This window comes from Drosophila mojavensis, unplaced genomic scaffold, assembly GCF_018153725.1.
Source record: "Drosophila mojavensis isolate 15081-1352.22 unplaced genomic scaffold, ASM1815372v1 contig_16, whole genome shotgun sequence".
NCBI lineage: Eukaryota > Metazoa > Arthropoda > Insecta > Diptera > Drosophilidae > Drosophila > Drosophila mojavensis.
The window spans coordinates 760,611-779,633 of NW_025318693.1; the positions used below are offsets into that span (position 1 = coordinate 760,611).

Genomic DNA, 19,023 nt, shown 5'->3' on the forward strand with positions numbered 1-19,023 from the left:
GTCAGGCAGCCAGTCAAAGTGGGCGGCATTGCTGCTGCTGCTGCTGCAGATGCTGCCGATGCTGCTGCCTAGTGGAGGAGGTGACAATGCCATAGTGACAGGCGTCGATGTGCTTGGCATGGCCTGGCAGGCAATCAGACAAACCGACCAAGCGCCTGATCGACTGATAGACAGCTAGATGTATATAGACGGGCTATAGACTGCAGCCAACTGACTGTCGATGACATTCCGTAAACGCAACGCAATCGAAATGGAAGTCGAAATCAGAGCCCCATCCAAAGTGCTGCTCAATGGCAATCGTTGTCGTCGCTCTTGTTGATGCTTAATGCTTGTAAAAAGTTTTTAATGGTATCGCCAACCTAGGAGCTGCTCATTTGCCACTCAAAGCATCGCCAATGCCACTGCCACTGCCGCTGCCGCTGCAGCTGCCACAGCCACTGGCAGAGCATCATCACCAATCTCAATTCGTCACGTGGTCGCTAATGAAGAGTGAATCGCTTAAGGACTCAGCAGGGCGGCAACTGTGCAGTTGATTTCAATAGGATTATTGTTTTCGGTTGTTCATGGAGAGAGAGATAGTGAGAGGGAGTGAGAGGTAAAGTAGAGGATTGTAGCTCTACATTCCAGAGAGTGTTTAGCAGAAGGAATTCGGTGGGATAGTTTATAAATTAAAGCACTTAATGCTGACAGCTAATGGGCTTCTGGGGCATCTAGTTAAATGGAATTTGATGGCTAAGAATAGAGTGAAGCCCAAAGTCGAATTTAATGTGTTCAGCTCTTTCCGACATTAATTCAATATCGATGACATATTGCACTCGCAAAAACAAGCGATAATAATAAAACTGATTTGATTTGCCACTAGAAATTCGAGCAATGGAAATTGTATGCGAAATTTATGCATGCACAAGCCGCATGCTAAGCGATTTATGCATACATATACATATATGTTATTTTTAATCCACACGGACCATCAGCCATAATTTGGTCAGTCGAACTCTGACAGACACTGTTGGCCGTATTGTGTGAAATAAATTTGCTGCAATAGGCAGGTGGCAGGTGGCAGGAGGCAGTTGGGGAGGGAGGGTTAGATGGGCTGGGGGAAAGCAATCAGCAAAATACAAATAATAAAATGACGCATTTGGGGAAAATATAATTAAATTTTAATTGCAAAATAATATTGACAAGCGGCTAACAAATTACAAATAAAATATGCAAATTTCACGGTTTGTGCACATGAATATTTTTGCCGCATCAATTTCGAATTGTGCGTCGCGTGCGTTGATAAACATGATGAATATGTTTTTGCGATTTTTGGCCAAAAACGATTCGCAGCTCGTAAAAATGGTCTAAACAGTGAGTTGCGATAGCTGAAAAGGTGGACAGGTGGAGAGCTGGACAGGTTGACAGGTGGTCAGGTGGGCAGGTAAACAGGTAGGCTTGATTTGGTCTGTCCATCGTTGTGTCTGCGTCTGTATTTGTTTATTATTAATGCAATTTGTAATCTGTAATGTTTGTTGTTGTGGCTGTTGGCCGTGTGCCGAGCTGACCTCAACAATGAATTGGGTTTTGCAATGCTAGCAATGCTAGCTGGATCTATTTTTGTTTGTTTGTCCGTCTGTTGCTCGTCGGTTGTTTGCTGCCATAAAATACAATTATCGTGCACAAACAAGCAAAGCGCATCACAAGCACATTAATGCCAGTGCCACTGCAATAACAACTGAGCATATGCACATTAATACACGCACACACACACACACACGCACACTCTCTCGCTCTCTCGCACTCACGCATATGTCTGTAGTCAAAATGGCAGCTTGAATTTCAAAAGCTGCAAAAGTTGTCACCATCAGCGCATTTCGCTTTTCCATAATTAAGTTATTTTGTACATTAGCAACAGATTTTGTTTATTAACGCATGTGCGTTTGCTTTCAGTAATGCCCCACCCACGCCCTACTCCTCCCCATCCTCCTCATCCTACCATCACCCAGGAGCTGATCCAAGTGCCTTAATGTGTGCAGGGGCCACGGGGCGCATACTTATCTTTTGGCATTGCCAACGAGTTTATTTATTTTCTGTTTGCGGTTTGTTCTAGCTGTTATGGAGCGACACAGCGAGGGCATGGCTAAGGGCGTGAATGGGATGGGTGGTGGGGTGTGGTGTGGTGGAAAGTGGGGATGATTCGTTTGTGTGTTGCTGGCATCGCATAATTTATTTATCATTAGCGTAATTCGGCAAAGCCGGAATGCTGTGTCTATGTGTGAGTGTCCCACACAAGATGCTGGCTGAAATAGCTGTGAGTTCTCCAAAATAGCTGAAATAATTTGCCCAATTAGTGCAATTGTGGGCTGCCAAAAAACAGTCGACGACTATGCACAAGTGCTGTAGACGGAGTGAATTGAAATGCGAATACATTCGTACTTTCTAATTGAATTTAACAAATAAGAGTTGATTAATCACACTAATTACAGCCAAATACCTGCTTCAGAATGCTTAAGCTGATTATGTAGTAGCTTGTGCTGGCCGCGTGATTCACTGAAGAGGCTGAGCATACTACTCGAGAGATAAGAGCTGGATATATATGGTTGGCATATGTGTAAGACTTTTGATTAGACCTGAAAAGGAAATGAGAGTAGAGGCTGTTAAGTCTTATGTAAAGTATTTTAACTAAAAGTTAATATGACCCATTTTTATTATGTAGGTCGAGTGAGCAATCTGAGAGTAGGTAATGGGGCTTAGACTAGCAATGAGAGGCTATTCGGCTGGACAAGGATTTATCCCTTTAATCTTCTTATGGTGCCGTCGCTTGAGATGAAACAGTCAAGGCTTTGTGCCCAGAAAACAGGGAATACACAATCTTAACCAAGATTATATTATATTATTATATACAAATATTGTCTTTCACACAAATTATTTGCCATGCCAAACAAAAAACAGATATTTGTTGCCACAGCTGTATGAAGTTGAAGTCAATTTTAATTGCAAATATTTCTTAGCCATATTTGATGGGTTCACATTTCGACTTGTCGTTCATATACATACATGCATATACATATATACACTTGTATATATTAGGCTGAATGTCTTCTAATATTTACGTTGATTTACTGTATCTCATCCGATATTTATTCGTAGTCGCAATTCCCTACACGCAACCATCTGGAAATTCAATATTTCACGTTTAATTAAGCTGCAACTGTAATGAAACGAAAAAAACACAGAAAACAGCAAAAAAAAAGGAACAAGAGCAAAAGAGTGAAATCACAACGACAAAATCGCAAACTGCCACACAAAAATGTTTTGGCTGCCACTCGCAACGCGCCAACCAAATAAATATGCAACAAAAATAACTTGCGGGACGGCGTTCGTGGTGCAAACAGTGTGCGAAATGGTGCAGTCGCAGCAAAAACGCCGTAAACTCTTAACAATTGCAAAAACACACTGCAAAATAAAGCGAAACAAAGGCAAAGCACTAAAAACTACTGCGGGCAATAAATCTGCTGCAAGGGGCAAGGGGCTAGGGCGAGGCAGCAGCAGCAGCAGCAGCAGCAACAACAGTCGCAGCTGCACAAATGTTGCCAGGGCGTTTGCATAAACACATTTACACACACACACGCACACACACACACACGCACTCACACACACAGAGATGTGTATGTGCCTGCTGCGTAAATAACTAATAAGGCTCTAGGATACATTTCCAGTGTAATTTAGGCAATGCTGCAACAACAACAACAAAAAAAAAAGAGAGAGAAAATACAATTAAGAATGAGCTTCGAATTGAAAGCAAAATAAAACCGAGTCCAGCAAATACAATCATTGATCATGGCTCGCAAGGGCCTCAGAGTGCCTGTGTGTGCTTCTATAACTTAATTAAAATTATGAATGTTTTTTGTTGCCAGCGCAAGGATTACGAACGTTACAGGACGTTAGCAAAAAGTGTGCCACAGCAAATGTGCTTTTTGCAATATTGTTGAATCAACATGCAAACAAAGAGCAACATCAATTTATACATAAATCAACATGCACAAAAACGCAGCCAAATTTCAAGCTAGCAGGAAATGGATGCTTCCACACACACACAGACAGCGCACACACACACACACCCAGCGATTCACCCAAACACCCTACGGCCAACTGTCTAATGCATTTTGTGTCATGCTCATGTAAATTTCCGAAATTTCCAAAGGCCGTGGTCGCTTATCTAAATGCAGTATTTTAGTTTCACCCGGCGCAGAGATGCTGCTCCGCTGCTGGCTATGTTTTAAATTAAAACCACTCCACATTAATTTGTCCAAGCCGGCTAAATTTGTTGCTCCGTCGAATTTTGTCAACTTTGTTTGGTAAGCGTTCCATTTGATAATTTACTTTGTTTCTGTTTGTTGCTAAACAAATTTCATGATTAGCAATTATTCAGAGTAAAATTTTGTTTTCGCATTGTTTATATAGCATAAGCTCCAATGCCGTAGAGCAACGGAGTTGTAATTGATCATTTTATCTAAGCTTAATATAAATGGAAATTGCATTTAAAGACTTGTTGAGTTTTTGTGGTTTGGCTCGTTCGCCATCAAAATCAAGTGCAAAAATTAACTGACGTTAGTAACTGCACTCGAACTGCCCGAACAAAGGCAGATGCGAAAAAAATAGATGCTGCCAGACCCCAACATGAATGTGATGATGTGGCAGCGACCTGGTTCGATTCAGCTCACACTGGCTGCCCAATTGATGTTGCAGCGATGGGGCGGCAGCAACGAGTTAACGGACATCGAGCAACATGCCAGGCAGCGTCACAAATGGTCAAAAGTTCCATTAGGGTCAGGCCATGAATGCTATTTACAAGCAGCTCGCGATGGAGCATACGAGATAAGAGACACGCCGGGGCCAAATGCTAAAATAAATGGCAAAAAGTCGACTAACAGTAAACACTACTGGGCGCTGCCAGTGTGCAGAACAAGAAGTGAAAACTGAATATCGCTATCGATGCTAACGTCGAGATAACAAAATGTTTTGCTCTCCAGCTTCAATTGAGTCGTCCTCGTCCTCTTCGTCGTCGTCATGCATTCGTTTCTAACGTTGCGTATACGCCGTGTCGACACGCGGCAGCAGTTAAAGAGAAAAACAAGCTAAACAAATACGCAGCATGTATACAGGCTTTTTCACACACAAGTAGATGATACACACACACACACGCACACTTACAAATAAATAGAAAGCTTAAGCATATAAGTATAAAGGTTTAAATGAGAAAACACACAGCGCACCAAATGAAAACTGGCAAATAGAAAAAGAATTACACACACACACACATATATATGTATGCATATATATACAAATACAGATTTGTATATATACATAAAAATAAGCCTGAGAGTTGTATGCTATGCAGTGCAATGTCACCCGCAGACTACAAATACAATTGCACACACACACACACACATACACACACACACATGTATAGCAGCCATGCATACATGTTTTTATGTATTCACTTGGGTGTGTGTGTATCTGTGTGCAGATTCTTTGCCTGCTTCACAATATTTACGCTGTTATCCTTTTTGTTTTATTTGCTTAGCGCTTCTCTGCAAAGAAGGACTATCGTGAGACAAACGACAAACGAGCAACACGAGAATCGCAGACTGAGAGAAAGAGTGCGAGAGAGTGAGAGAGAGAGTGTGTGTGTGTGTTGTGTATGGGAGCGGCGTTATGGCACATCATCATCATCATCATCTTCATCGTTATGATTATCATCATCCACTTGCAAGCCACTCGTTGAGCGAAGAACACTCAGATTAAATTTAGTTACATATTATTTTTTCATTTAGCGCATTTATTTTCGTTGTTGTATTTACTTTATGCGGGTGTCGCTTTGGAGAGTTCGGCGTGAAGTTTATTTGCGGAGACTCGAGTCTGCCATGCCTTGATTTACCCCCGCCCTCCCGATTGCGTGGTCAACGTGTTTGGCTAAGCAAACAGTGAGCATATAGGAAAACTAATTGAAGTCCTGAGAACATATTTGTTTTTTATTAAACATATATCTGCACATATTTTATTTTAATTTATTCTACTATTTCCCGTTTTATGTAATTTAATTAAATCAATGTTTCCCTCAATAATGTTGCAATAGAAGGGTCAATCATTGACTCGACCAAACCTAGCCCTTGCCTTTTACAATTTATTTGACATTCACACACACACACATACATACACAGACTCAGCATAACTAATTATTAATTGCTATTTCATAACTGACAGTTTGGGGTGTGTATGGTTGAGTCGCCCAAGCCAAGCCCATAAAAAACTACAACTGAAAGTCAGATAGAACAACAGAATTATGTTGGCGTGAGCTGTGGCTGTGTCTATGCTGATGTTATTTAGACATGGAATACGAGGTGTGGGCTTGGCCAGCCCAGGCAATGGATTAAATTGCGCTCGCCGCCAGTTGAGCCACGCAAAAGACACGCTCAGCAAACCACCATAAAACCTCCACTGGAGTAAGGTTTTTCATTATGAATTCCTTTCCATTCCTCTTTTTTTATGCTCCAGCCCTGTTGCTTAAAGTGTTCTATTTTGCTTAGCATTTCATTTGAATGCTATTAGAACAATTTGAATTATTTATGTTTATTAATAATTTGCATAACTTGTAAAGACAACTTCAATATTTACTGAAGTGTTATAAGTATATAAGTGAAAGGAGTGTCTCCTTAGTCTAGAAAATAAATTTTTTTTTCTTTCTATAAGTTGGAGTATAGCTTATATTAATGTAAGATATAATTTAATAAATAATAAAATAAAATAAAAATAAATTTCGAGGAAAATTAGAGCTGAAAACTCAAATTTTATTGTACTAATATTTATAGTTAGCCTATTTGTGATATAATTGTAATTAATTACTAATGTTGTCTGTCATGATCATCAAGTTTACATATGTATTGTCTAAGACCAGGGCTGCAAAATCCTATATATGACAAGGACTGAGCAATGTTTCAACATCTGATGTATGACATAGTACTTTATGGAATTATTTGTATCATTCCAATTCACTAAAAATCATAGCTTGCAAATTATAATCGAACCTCTCTTTTGTGAAATTAAGAGGTCATAATCTCTCGCTCTAGCTCTCAAGAGGGTTCGATTCAGTTCGTTTTTTGTTTGCTGTTGAGCGCCTTGAGCTGAACTGTTCGTGTGAGGCTCTCTTAACGAACTTAACGTTTATGATTGACGATCGCACAATGAGATTCAATAAGTGAGCGAAAACTCAAAAAGACTTCACATTGACATTGACATGCATACAGTGTATGCACGAACTGACATGCCTAGCGAGCACAGTAATCTCAGACATACTAATACATACACACGACTAGAGCGAATCATGAAAACCATTTCTGGCCGATCGTGAACGATCTCTGGTGAATAACCGATGTAATCATTTGTTCTCTGAGGCTTTTTTTTTAGAATTTGAGTAGAATACTTCGAGCATATAACGATTAGGCCCCACAGTTATTTGTGAGAAATGCTAGAAAGCTATAGAAAGACTCCATGCCTAAGAAAGGCGCCTTTACTCGACGAGATCTTCTGTAATATGTAACTTTTCACATATAAGTGATACTGACTTAACTCAATAACTTTTATCAGCTTATATCAAAACCTACAATGCCGCACATATTATTCTCATTTATCAAATTATTTATTTTATTATTTATTTGCTGGATTTAATATACTTTTATCCCAATTTTTTATTCATTTAGATTATATTACATTCGGTATATCACATGCATGTTTAATGAATGTAAAATTGATTTCTATAAACTTGGCACGCACAAAGCCGGATAATAAGTCAGTCCTCATATTTTTTGTTTTCATTCGACTTTCCAACTTGACCACAGTTTCGCGTTTTTCTACCCTTTTTTTTTTTTTTTTGTCTCCATGTCATGGATTTCTACACGCACACAAACGAAACCACAGTGGCAATTTTTTAATTTTTTTTTGCTTGCTTGCAGCCAAGTTTAGTGCTGGGCGTGTGCGGGGTTTTTGATTTATGGTTTCGTATGTTGTGCGCTGGGTTTTTTATGTTAATTAAATTGCGTTGGCTGGCCAAATGGAGTGCCGGTTACCGTACACTGCACTCGAGTCTCCAAATGGGTGTACATACACATCTGTAGGTAGCAGAATCAACCGGATGGGGATGGGGAGGGGGTAGGGACGGTGGCACGGGGGTACGTATATGGTATGCTCCGGCCACGTAGTGCAAACAAATGAACTGCACCGGCATTTACAGTGATTACTGCGGCCTGGTCTGGACCTACTCCTTAAATGCTGTTGACCCAGCCGAGCAGCAGTAGGCAGCAGGAGTAGGCAGTAGGCAGCAGGAGCAGGCAGTAGGCAGCAGGAGCAGGCAGTAGGCAGCATGCAATGCTTATTAGAAATTCCATTATGTGTAGCATACTTATGTGCGTCCATGTGCTCCTTCTGTCAACATAAGCCCGCAACGAGTCAGGTGTTGTCTTTGTGCACGCCTCAATGGCTGGTGGGACGACACATAGGCTCTCCCCCTGGTTCATTTAGAGCGGCATATGCACGCCTCCCGTTTCGGTGTTGCGGCTGCCGTTTTGCACTGTTGTGCATGATAAATCTTTCAATATGCTGCCTAGGCAGCAGCACCAGCAGCAGCAGCAGCAGCAGTGTCGACGATGCCGGGTAAACATGTCAAGTAGCAGCAGCAACAATATTCATTTGAATTTGCAACAAAAGCCTATTAAATACCAAAACAATACTCCATCCAACACACCCCCACACACACCCACACACCCACACACACGCACACACCCTCCCACACACGCCTGTACATATATAGATACGTTCCATGTCATGCTTGGGCCTTGTCGTCTGTTTGCTTTTGACTCTCGCACGCGAGTGAGTCCACAAATTATTATGCAGTGATAAATATGCCCACATTTCATTTGTTTCAGCCGATCACCCGCCCAGCCCTCGCCTCTGCCTGTGCACCATCTGTTTCAATTTATTTATGGCAGGACCTGGTACAGTGAACACTGCCTGTTGCTCTAACGTACAGCAATCTGTATGGTTTTTAAAAAGAAATGCCAGCTTTTTCTGCTACCATGCAAGCTATTTATTGCCCAAAGCTATTCTCGTCAGAGCTTCGGTAAAATCCTTGATAGAGTGTTGTGTAACACCAAACCTATGCAAACTCAGCTGACAGCCCCTCTCGTTGCTGTTTGCTATATTTAAGTTTGTAAACAAAGCAATCTTACGAGCCACAATTGATAGGACCTGTATTTATTGTGGTTAATCTTGCGATGTTCGCCTGAAACTTTAAGTGAATTGAGCAGGAGTATGTATGCTGTGTTTAGGTCAATCGATCATTTGAGACTGCATTCACTTCAATCTTTTACTTTTTATGTACTCCGCACAACAAGCAAAGCAAAGTCCACAAATGGCAGTCACAGTTTTTTTTTGTTTTTGCTTGCCAGCAATGCAAACAAATTCGAAAACTTTTCCACGAGCAACTACTAGCAACAGTAAAGCTAGCAGTCGAATCCCAAAAAAAGTAGAATGAAAGCAAAAAATATTGGCATCTAACTTTTCAATTCAGTATCACTTGCGGTTTTAACGAACCTGACGTTTTGCACCGTTGCGGCCAGACGAATCCCACAAAGACGCACTCTAGCATGATTGAAAAACAATAAAGGGAGCAAAAAGCGGTCAGCACTCCCTCCTATTCTCCTGCCGAAATAGTAGATGCTAGGATGCCAAGAAACTGTGCTGAAAACGGCGTGAAAACTGTTTACCTTTGGACAAACGCTGACTGAGTCCAGGGAATATTGTTGGGCCAGCGGGCAATGCAAGTATAACAAAAACAAGCAGCGCGCTGCATTGATACTGGCAACAGTAGCTGAATGGACGAGTAGACGAAGAGGCGTGGCTGGCGGCGGTAAGGGGCCCAGGGAGCTGTATGTTGTTCGGCTTGTAAACAAATCGCAAAAGGATAAGGCCAATGCACTTGTAAGCAAGCACTTAGTCGAATCGAGTAAATATGTAAGTTTTGCACAAACTTTCTACCTGATGTGCACACACCAACACACACACAAATGCGTGCGTGTGTGTGTGGAGATTTAGAGAAATTGTTTGAGTTTTTGTAGAGCGCGCCCTGCTGTGTCCTATGATTTCTAGCTGCTCGAGCAAACCACATACTAACAAGCAAAACTTTTGCGAGCAATAAGCAAGAATTTGCGGTTGCTTTCACAGCTCCCAGTTGAAGTTGCTGCACTCCACTTTGCAATTTCAATTATGGGTAGAACACGGTTTTCATTTTCGATTTCCGTGTGCAAATGCTGATGGGAGCTGCTTTAAAGCAGCGCTGCAGGAGACACGCATAAGGCTCAGCTTGGTCAGCGGCTCATTAAGGCCAAAGTGTAATAATATATTTTGCAGGCTGCCAGCGCAGAAATTGCCAAAAGAAGAGCTGAACAAAGAAATAATGAAACTCATACATCGGCCGCATACCATACATAATAAGCAGATGCAGACCCTGTTGCCCTTGCCCCAAATATGCAAACAACTCCCAAAGGTAATTTATAACTTGCAGCTGCTATATCAAACAGCAACAACAAGAGCAGCAGCAGCGGCAGCAGCAGGAGCAAAAACAACGCAAGCAACTGTTGAAAGAGAAAAAAATGAAAACAATTTTATTTTATTTACCTCGCGAGAGATTCACACACCGTCCCAGATGAAAGGCGAGTTCCTGGTTCTCAGCTTTCGGCACTGGGCGCTCGGCGCTCGGCTTTCGGAGGGACTACGGCAAAGCCGCAAATGATGTGCCATTATTCTTAAGGGTACAGCCGCACGAAGTGTGACCCAAATAAGATATAAAAATTTTGAGTGGCTTGTTAGGCAATGTCCCGCTGCTTGTAAACAGCCAAATGGCTTGCCTTGGCGCCCTGAATTATGCTGCGCATTTGTTGACAAACGACTTTCGAATGGCGGCCATAAAGTTGCCGGAAATTGGCGTTGATTGCTCCGCAATTAATAAAAGTTTCAGTGCAAGCAAACAGGCAAAGTCTTACTCTAAATTTTATAATTGTATTAATTAGGATCGCGTCGTGTACTAGGCCCACCTAGAAATAAATGCAAATATAACGGAAATGCTTTTAATATTTTTAATTCAATATGTTGTAATATTATTCAAATTAATGAAATATATATTTTAATTATTAATTTGTTAGCTGTGTTTGATGTTATTAATAATGTAAATAATAAAATTTTGATCTGCTAAGTAGCCTCATGAAAGCGACACGTGAGATGTGAGAAACTTGGACTTGAAGCAGGCGCTGAAAGTATTAAAATATTTTATAAATATGAAATATTTACTTAAGTTATAAATAGACTTTGCTGAAGTGTGGTAAATACGCACCATAAAAACACCATACAAACAAACAAGGTATCATGGGTCTTAGACCTAATAAACAATCAGCCCCATAGCACTCTAAGCTCTCCTCTCAGCTTAACATATCTGCCAGGAGACTCTGCCACAGCAAAGGGCTCAGAAGACTCCAGAGGATATACCGCACAAACAAACCGTATTTCATTATTTCTATTCAGTATACTATATATAATCCCTCGGAAAAGAGCCTTAGCTACGCCAAAAAGAAAAAAAAAATATACTTTGACATTTTACTATCCAAAATTTGAGTTCAGATTGCAATATAGCCACAGTAAGCTAGAAAATGATTTACAGAAGTAAATTAAAAATAAAATCTAGTTTTAAATATAAATCAAATAATAATATTTAATTTTAAATTTTAAAAATAAAGTCTGGTTTAAAAAAAAAATATTTAATTTGAAAAATAAAATTTAAGTTCTAGTTTAAAATATAAATAAAATATAATGTTCAATTTGAAGTATAAAATATAAGAAAAATAATTTAATACCAAATATATAAAATAGATAAATACATTAAACAAATCTCTTGAGCTCTATTTTAAAAACTCAACCTTTTCGCTTCTTGAATTTACTTTAAATATTTCGCTCTTTATGTTGCTGTTCAAACATGTCAAATTCATGTGGATTTTTCGCTTGTTTCGTTTCAGAGCTGGTCGAGTGTGCGCTGCGAAATGTCAATTTAATCATTGAACCACCGGCGGTGCGGCAGGGCCAGCATGTGGTGCTGCGCTGCATGTACGATCTGGAGGGGGCGCCGCTCTACTCGGCCAAGTTTTATCGCGGTCAATTGGAGTTCTATCGCTATACGCCCGGCGAGTTTCCCAATACAAAAGTGTTTCCATTTCCGGGCATACACGTCGATGTAAGTAAAACAAATATCGGAGCGTAAAAAGCTTTACAACGTCAAATTGTTCCACTTTTTAAGCGTCCTCAACTCAACTCTGGCAGCTTGTTAACGTTGCATGCAAATGCAGCTGCCGATCTGTCCAGCTGTCTAGGCTGGCCGTCACCTGGCCACCTGGCCACCTGGCCACGCCCACAGTTGCCACGACTCCTGCGGCACTGGAGCTGACGCCCTTAATTGCGCTCACACTGCATTTATTTATATTGTATATTTTATAACTTTTGGCTCATGCATATTCAGTGTGGCAGTTTTATTGTTATTGGCGGGTATTCAAAAAAGCCAGTTCCTGCCAAGACACCTGCGACTGCTGCAGCTGCTGGCCTGAATGCCACCAAGCTATCGGCAGCGACTATCTACGAAATATTTTCATTTAAATTTTTGTGTGGCAGCGTCTGAAATTTTGGTCGTTTCACGTGAAAGTGGCAATGGCGTCCCTTATCCCTCAACCCGCAACGCGCACCTCCGCCTCGCTGCCATCGACCGATAATATTGCGTTGGCCATATTATTGAAAAAGTTTCAGCCAGCCAGAGGCTGGTCAGGGGCCCGTCACTGAAATTTCGTTCGCCCGATAAAGTTGCGCTGAATCTGTCCAAATATTTCATCAGGCTATTGAGTTTGTGCCAACGGGTTTATCTTTAGTTTTCGTCCAGCACAACTTTTGCTCAATGTGTACATATACAAATATATACATACATATATATATACATATATAAGTATATATGCTTGTTATGTTATTCTTTTTATTTATTTTTAATGAAGCAATATTGCCAGAGTATATACCCTGGCTCGGCGCTGTCCTAATATATTTAAGTGCACTTGATGCTCGAGCTTATGTCAGATAACATAAGGGAGAAAGTGCCTCGTCGCTGCTTGTACGGTTCAATAGAAGCACATAAACCTGATTTATTATAACAAAAAACCGCTATTTATACATTTCGCTTATTTTCTCTCCACTTCTGTCTCTTTTAGGTAACAAGCTCAAATGCCACTCAAGTACTCATACGCAACGTGGGCTTCGGCCTTTCCGGCAACTTTTCGTGCGAGGTGACCGCCGATGCGCCGCTCTTCTCCACCGCCACTGCACTGGCCGTCCTGCAGGTTGTAGGTAAGTTACAAACAAAATCTCAACTACGAGAAACGATTGGAAATCATCAGCTAGTCATCCGCTAAAAGCGATAGCTTAATCGAGCTCAGCGGCATTTCGTTTGACATTTGCGCCATCTAGGATTACTTGCCTAAAGTCTGAATTAAGTACCTGTAGCGACGACGCCTTCAACGAAGAGGAAGGAAAATAAAAATAAATCGGTTTTTGTTTGTGGCAAAGGTAATTTGGGGTTGCCCGGGCCACGCCAGCTGCCGCCGCTTTAAAAGTTTTGCGAGCCGAGCAACTTGTGCTGGCAATTGCGTCATTAACAGGCTATTCCGCTTGGCAGATAAATGCCGTGCAGAGGTGGCGCAGGCTGCCAGCTCACCTGGCGAGGTCATTTGGTAGTCCTGACGGCGCGTGAAGCATTTGACGGCCTCATGCGTTTTAAATGAGCGTGCGATGGCGCGCTCGGAATTAGGAATTTAATCAGTACAGCAGTGTTAGGCCAAAGACAATGGGAGCAAGTCAAACAATTATTTAGTGTTTCATTGGAACTCGCTTGAGGGCGGCAGCTGTGCTAGCAACAGCAATCATGTCGGATAGAGAGAGAGAGAGAGAGAGAGAGAGAGAGAGAGTGGGAGGGAGAGAGCAATTGGCAATAAATGCCAGCAACAATTGCCAATCCATTCGTTAACTAGGCAACTGGGTCAATAGCTCATAAATGGCATGCCGTGCGTATGCGTAATCTCGGCTATGTTCTGGGCGTGGCCCATGCCAGCAGCTAGCAAACATCGCTCAGCAGTTAATCTCTATATTCGTTTCGCATTAAATATTCGAGAAATTCGCACTGACAGCTCAATGCTGCTGCAAACGCTGATTTTTATACCACTTGCCGCGTAATTTTCATTCTGCTCCACTTGCCCCTCCCCTCACCCCATTCCCTTACCACTCCCAGCCACGTCGCATCGCTCTTGAGCTGATGTGTTTGTATGATTGAGCACTTGCCACTGCGCGAGCTGGGTATCTGGGTGGCTCTGTGGCTCTATGGCTGTGTGGCTCTGTGGCTGCTTGCTTATTGCCCACCATTAAACATTTAGATGTGCGCGTCTGGCACGTAACTGGCTGCCTTTATTAGATTGCCATTACCTCCACATCTAACCAGTCCGTCTGCCCGGTCGCCTGGTCGCCCTGGTCGTCAGACCGCCTGACTGGTTGCTTGGTTGCCTTCGCCGGCTTCGCTGCCTGCTATTGCTGGGTTAGCTCAATATATTTAACGCCGCATTTAGCTCGCTTAATTGGCCGCTTTTGCTTAACTGGCATCAAGGGATTAAAGCTTTGATCAAGCATTTGCTTTAAATTCATGCTTTAAATTCGCAGCAGCTACGCCTAGGGTGGTTCAAGGACGCCCGGCGCGGTCTATTGCTTTAGTTATTCAAGTTTCATTTAATGTTGAGGCTTTTAATTGCCTGCACGTGTTTGTTGTTGTTGTTGTTGTTGTTGTTGCTGTTGCTATTATTCCTGCACATACATCAATATGAGATAAGCCAGCGCGCCTGACACTCTGACAGCCTGATATCGCAGTCTGAAAAGTCAGACGCGTGCTAGCTCCTCTTTGTGTACTTATGAGTGTCCCTCGCTCTGCGTATGTGTGTGTCTGTGTGTATGTGTGTGTGTGTGCGTGTATTTGCCGCTGTATCCTTGTCTTATACCAACTAAGCATTTAAGGCTTAATGTCGTCGACACTAAGACCCCAATAACTTGCGGGGTAGACAATAAATTACTGCAAAACCAAGCCGGAGCAGGCACGAAGCATATTGAGTATACGCCCATCATAACAAAGCCAACCGAACGCCAAGGTGCGAGCATGACTGTTGCTTTAAGCAAACACATTACAGCCAATTACGTGTTTTATGAAGCTTATGAAATCGTTTTAAGCATTAACAATTAATTCATAATTAAGGCCAATTAAGTATACATAATATGAAATACATAATTAAATATAAAACTATTAAAAATAAAATTAAATATTGCAAACATTCTTTGAGTAAATATTTTAAAGAGCTTTGCATGCGATGCAAATTGAAAACAGCTTAATTAACATGGAATTTAGTTGGACTTTTATTTTTTTTAAGGCCATAATTTGTATTGGAGTAATTTATAGTTGTATGTGGAGAGATTATTTATATGATAATATGGTCTTTCAGAAGTCAGTGATATGTGCGATTCTGAGTTAGTTTTATATACTATATAAAATCGATTTTGCATGTAAAATAATCTTGTAACAATATTTAATGTGAATATTTGGAATCTCTATATAAAATTTGTATGGCAATGTCCCATATGCACTATATTCCATACAATGACAGCTTTAAGTTTATTGATAAATAGACTTGAGTCCAGTTAAGAGAGACTAACAAGATTTTCAAGATATTAGATATGATTATTTGAAATATGCGTCTCTGGGGCCCAACTCTGTTTGCAATTTGTCTCCTTAGAGCATATACATATATAGCATGCTCTTGAGGCAGGCAACAACATGCGATATGAATATTTGGATTGTGTGGCTTTAACTTTATTGATTTGGTTGCTGTGAGTGTTATCTTTCCGGTTTTTCGGCGCTGCGTCCTTCGCTCTCTGTGGCTCGCTTATGTTTTATGCATTTCCGTTGGCTCATTGTGGCATCCGTTTAGTGCCGCTCACTCAGTCACTCACTCACTCACTCACTCACTCGTTCACTTATGCAGCAGCTCGTTTATTCATGCGCCGCTGTCCTTGAAGGAAATGGTCCTGAGGTTTAATCGTGTGTTAATGAGCTCAAGTGGCAATCAGATTGCGGCCCAAGATGCCGAAACAAAGGCGAGGCCAGAAGCAAATGCGACTGCGTCGCGCTGCCTTACACATAAAATAAACACTTTGTCCTTGCGCTTTGTGGAGAGCGGCGGCATCGAGTGGGCGTGGGAGTGGGAGTGGTAGGGGGAGTGGAATTGGCAGCGGCAGCGGCTGGTGAGGCCTAAACAAAATGACGCTGACGCTGGCGTCGCCAGAAGCCCCAACATAGTCGCTGGCATTTGAATGCCAAGGCGAGTCGAGCAAAGTTATGCTAATTCACGCTTTCATTAAGTCACAATGGCACACGGCTTCACGGCGCAGCAGGCGACCCAGATGTCATAGCACATGGCTGTGCAAGTTTGTAGATAGTTGGCAAACATTTGAAGGGCTTAAACTTTAATAACTTAATGACATAAGTCAAGCGGGGATCCGCTCAGCGAGGTGCCGACCAAAAGTAAAGTAGGCTGGTCAGCTGCTAAATTGAACTCGAGGCAGCTCCTCTCAACTGACCCTCATTAGGAGCCCTTTGACGCTCTCCACAGCCACAGCTCAACGGCAAAGCCAACGGAAAAGGTCGGCCAGAAAGAAGAGCAAGAACCGCAACAGAACAGAGGAATAGTTGGGATGAGTTGGTCAGAGACCCGGTCGCTGTGTGTCTATATGTGGGTGAACGGATTAGAAAGCGAGTCGCCTTAAGCCATGTCGAGAGCCGGGACACAGACGAGCAGCATGAACTCAAAGTTCCCGTCGCCTTTGCCGCTGCCTTTGCCGCTGCCTTTGCCGCTGCCTTTGCCGTGGCTGTTGCCCGTTTTGCCATGGAAATTACTTTCTTCATTAGTTACTTTTGTTGCTGTTGCTTTTGGCTGTCTGTGAGTTTGACTTTGCTTTCGGCTGACTTAATTAAAAAGTTGAGTGTGGCTCCGTCTGATGTTGCGGTTGCTGCTGAAGGTTTCGACTTATGGCCAGCGCTGCGGCGCCGCTTATAGGCCTAATAATATTTGTGTAAAATGAGCCCGTGGCAATAGCCTGGCTGGGTCCTCTACCACTTAAACAGATATCTATATATTATATATCACATCTTTATCCCATTGCAGAACTGCCCGACAAACGTCCTCAACTCTATACGGAACACACACGATATGAGCCCGGCGACGTGCTACGCGCCAACTGCAGCACGCCGCCATCTCGTCCACGTGCGGAGCTAAAGTTCACAATTAACAATATGGTGGTAAGTATAGCTACGCAGAAGTGCTGAGAAGCAGCGTTTTTTCTAGCTAAAAAGATGTGCAAAGAGTTTGCTTTAAAAGTTCTCTTGAATTGGGAGAGAAATACAGAAAAATGAATGGGAAAATCTGACAGCGGGTCAGAGATTATTAATGTTCAAAGCTGTTGAATCCTTTGAAGTTGTGGTCTATTCCGATGAGAAATGAAAATGAAAACGAAAACGAAAATGAAAATGAAAATATGCCAGCACTGACGGGCTGAGGCACTCCAGCTGCCCACCACTCCGGCTGGCTTTTGTCCGCCTGCAAACATGGCGTATGCGCAATTTTACACTTTCCCAGCTAGCGTACACATTGTCATGTGTATTAACAATGCATGCAGCACAGCTGTGGCCTCCTTCTTGTCGTATGGTTACTGTAAAAACGGATTTCTATGCGGTCCTAGCAAACATTACAAACACCACATCCTTTGTGAGGCGACCAGCCTCCAGTTCTCGGCACCCAGCTGCTAGTCCTTCATTGCATTTCGGTCGGCATGTGCCGCACGTCACAGCTGTGCGCCTGTGGAAGGCTGTCACTTTGGGTGAATTCTCACTTTTGGCTGCTGGTATCCCTTGTCGGCGCTGCCTAGCTGTCGGAGCGAAGAATTTTGCTTCACAATTTTATGAATATGCATGCCTTGGCGTCATGGCAGCAGCGACTCCTGCTCCTGCTCCTGCTATTGCTGCAGCCGGAGCGACTCACCTTCAATTTCTATATAAATTGGTGGCTGACGGGCTACAGCTCTAGTAAAATGTCAAGAGCAGCTAAATGGTCAAGTTTAAGATTCTCTCATCCGGTCGGACAGCCAGCAGTCCCTTCTCTGGCAATGGCAGGGTGAATGGCGAGCCTGCAACGAGAGTGCTTACACGACGGCACACAGACACATATATTCAGGAATCAACTGATTGCTGATGGATCGAGGGTGCATAATTTTACATCTCTTATCGAGTGCTTATGGCATTCTCTTATGGCTCGCACAAAGAGCAGCGAATGGAGCTGCAGTCGATAAACTTGAGTTCCAGCTGAACTGAGCTTAGAGATGATTGATTGGTTGAAGTCACAAGCAGCGAGCATATCCAAGCAGCTGTCATGCGTTGTCCAAGTGACCCAGATATGGGATCCTTGTTGATGTCCCTGCTGTTGGATAAGAAATTTATATGTCAAGGAAATATTTATCCATAATTAAATATTTCATTGACATTGGTTATAGATTTTTAGTATTCTTTATGAAATGCAATTAAAATGTAGAATTAGCTTGCAGTTCTTATTGAAGTATTGAGGTTTTATTACCAACCCGCTTTCTGCATGACTTCATATTATCTATCTAGCTGCTTGGCTTCGGACAGTCTCGAAGTGTTGTCATGCCATTGAAAAATGGTTGCCACATTCGTGCAGTTTGGTAGCTAGCATGCGAACATTAAACATGATAAATGAATTCAAATCATTTGCACCGCAATAACTCGAACGCAGCGTGAGGCAAGTG

At 42.2% G+C, this 19,023-nt stretch overlaps 1 protein-coding gene across 1 annotated transcript in view; it reads left to right on the forward strand.

The window, feature by feature from the left end:
* The window catches only part of LOC6573831, a 46,629-nt gene that overhangs the window by 22,986 nt on the left and 4,620 nt on the right, over window positions 1-19,023 (forward strand). Inside the window, exons 3-5 of the mRNA XM_001999854.4 lie at window positions 12,102-12,316; window positions 13,329-13,464; window positions 17,370-17,503. Coding sequence (XP_001999890.2) covers window positions 12,102-12,316; window positions 13,329-13,464; window positions 17,370-17,503 — 485 coding nt within the window. The remainder of the gene's footprint in view (window positions 1-12,101; window positions 12,317-13,328; window positions 13,465-17,369; window positions 17,504-19,023) is intronic.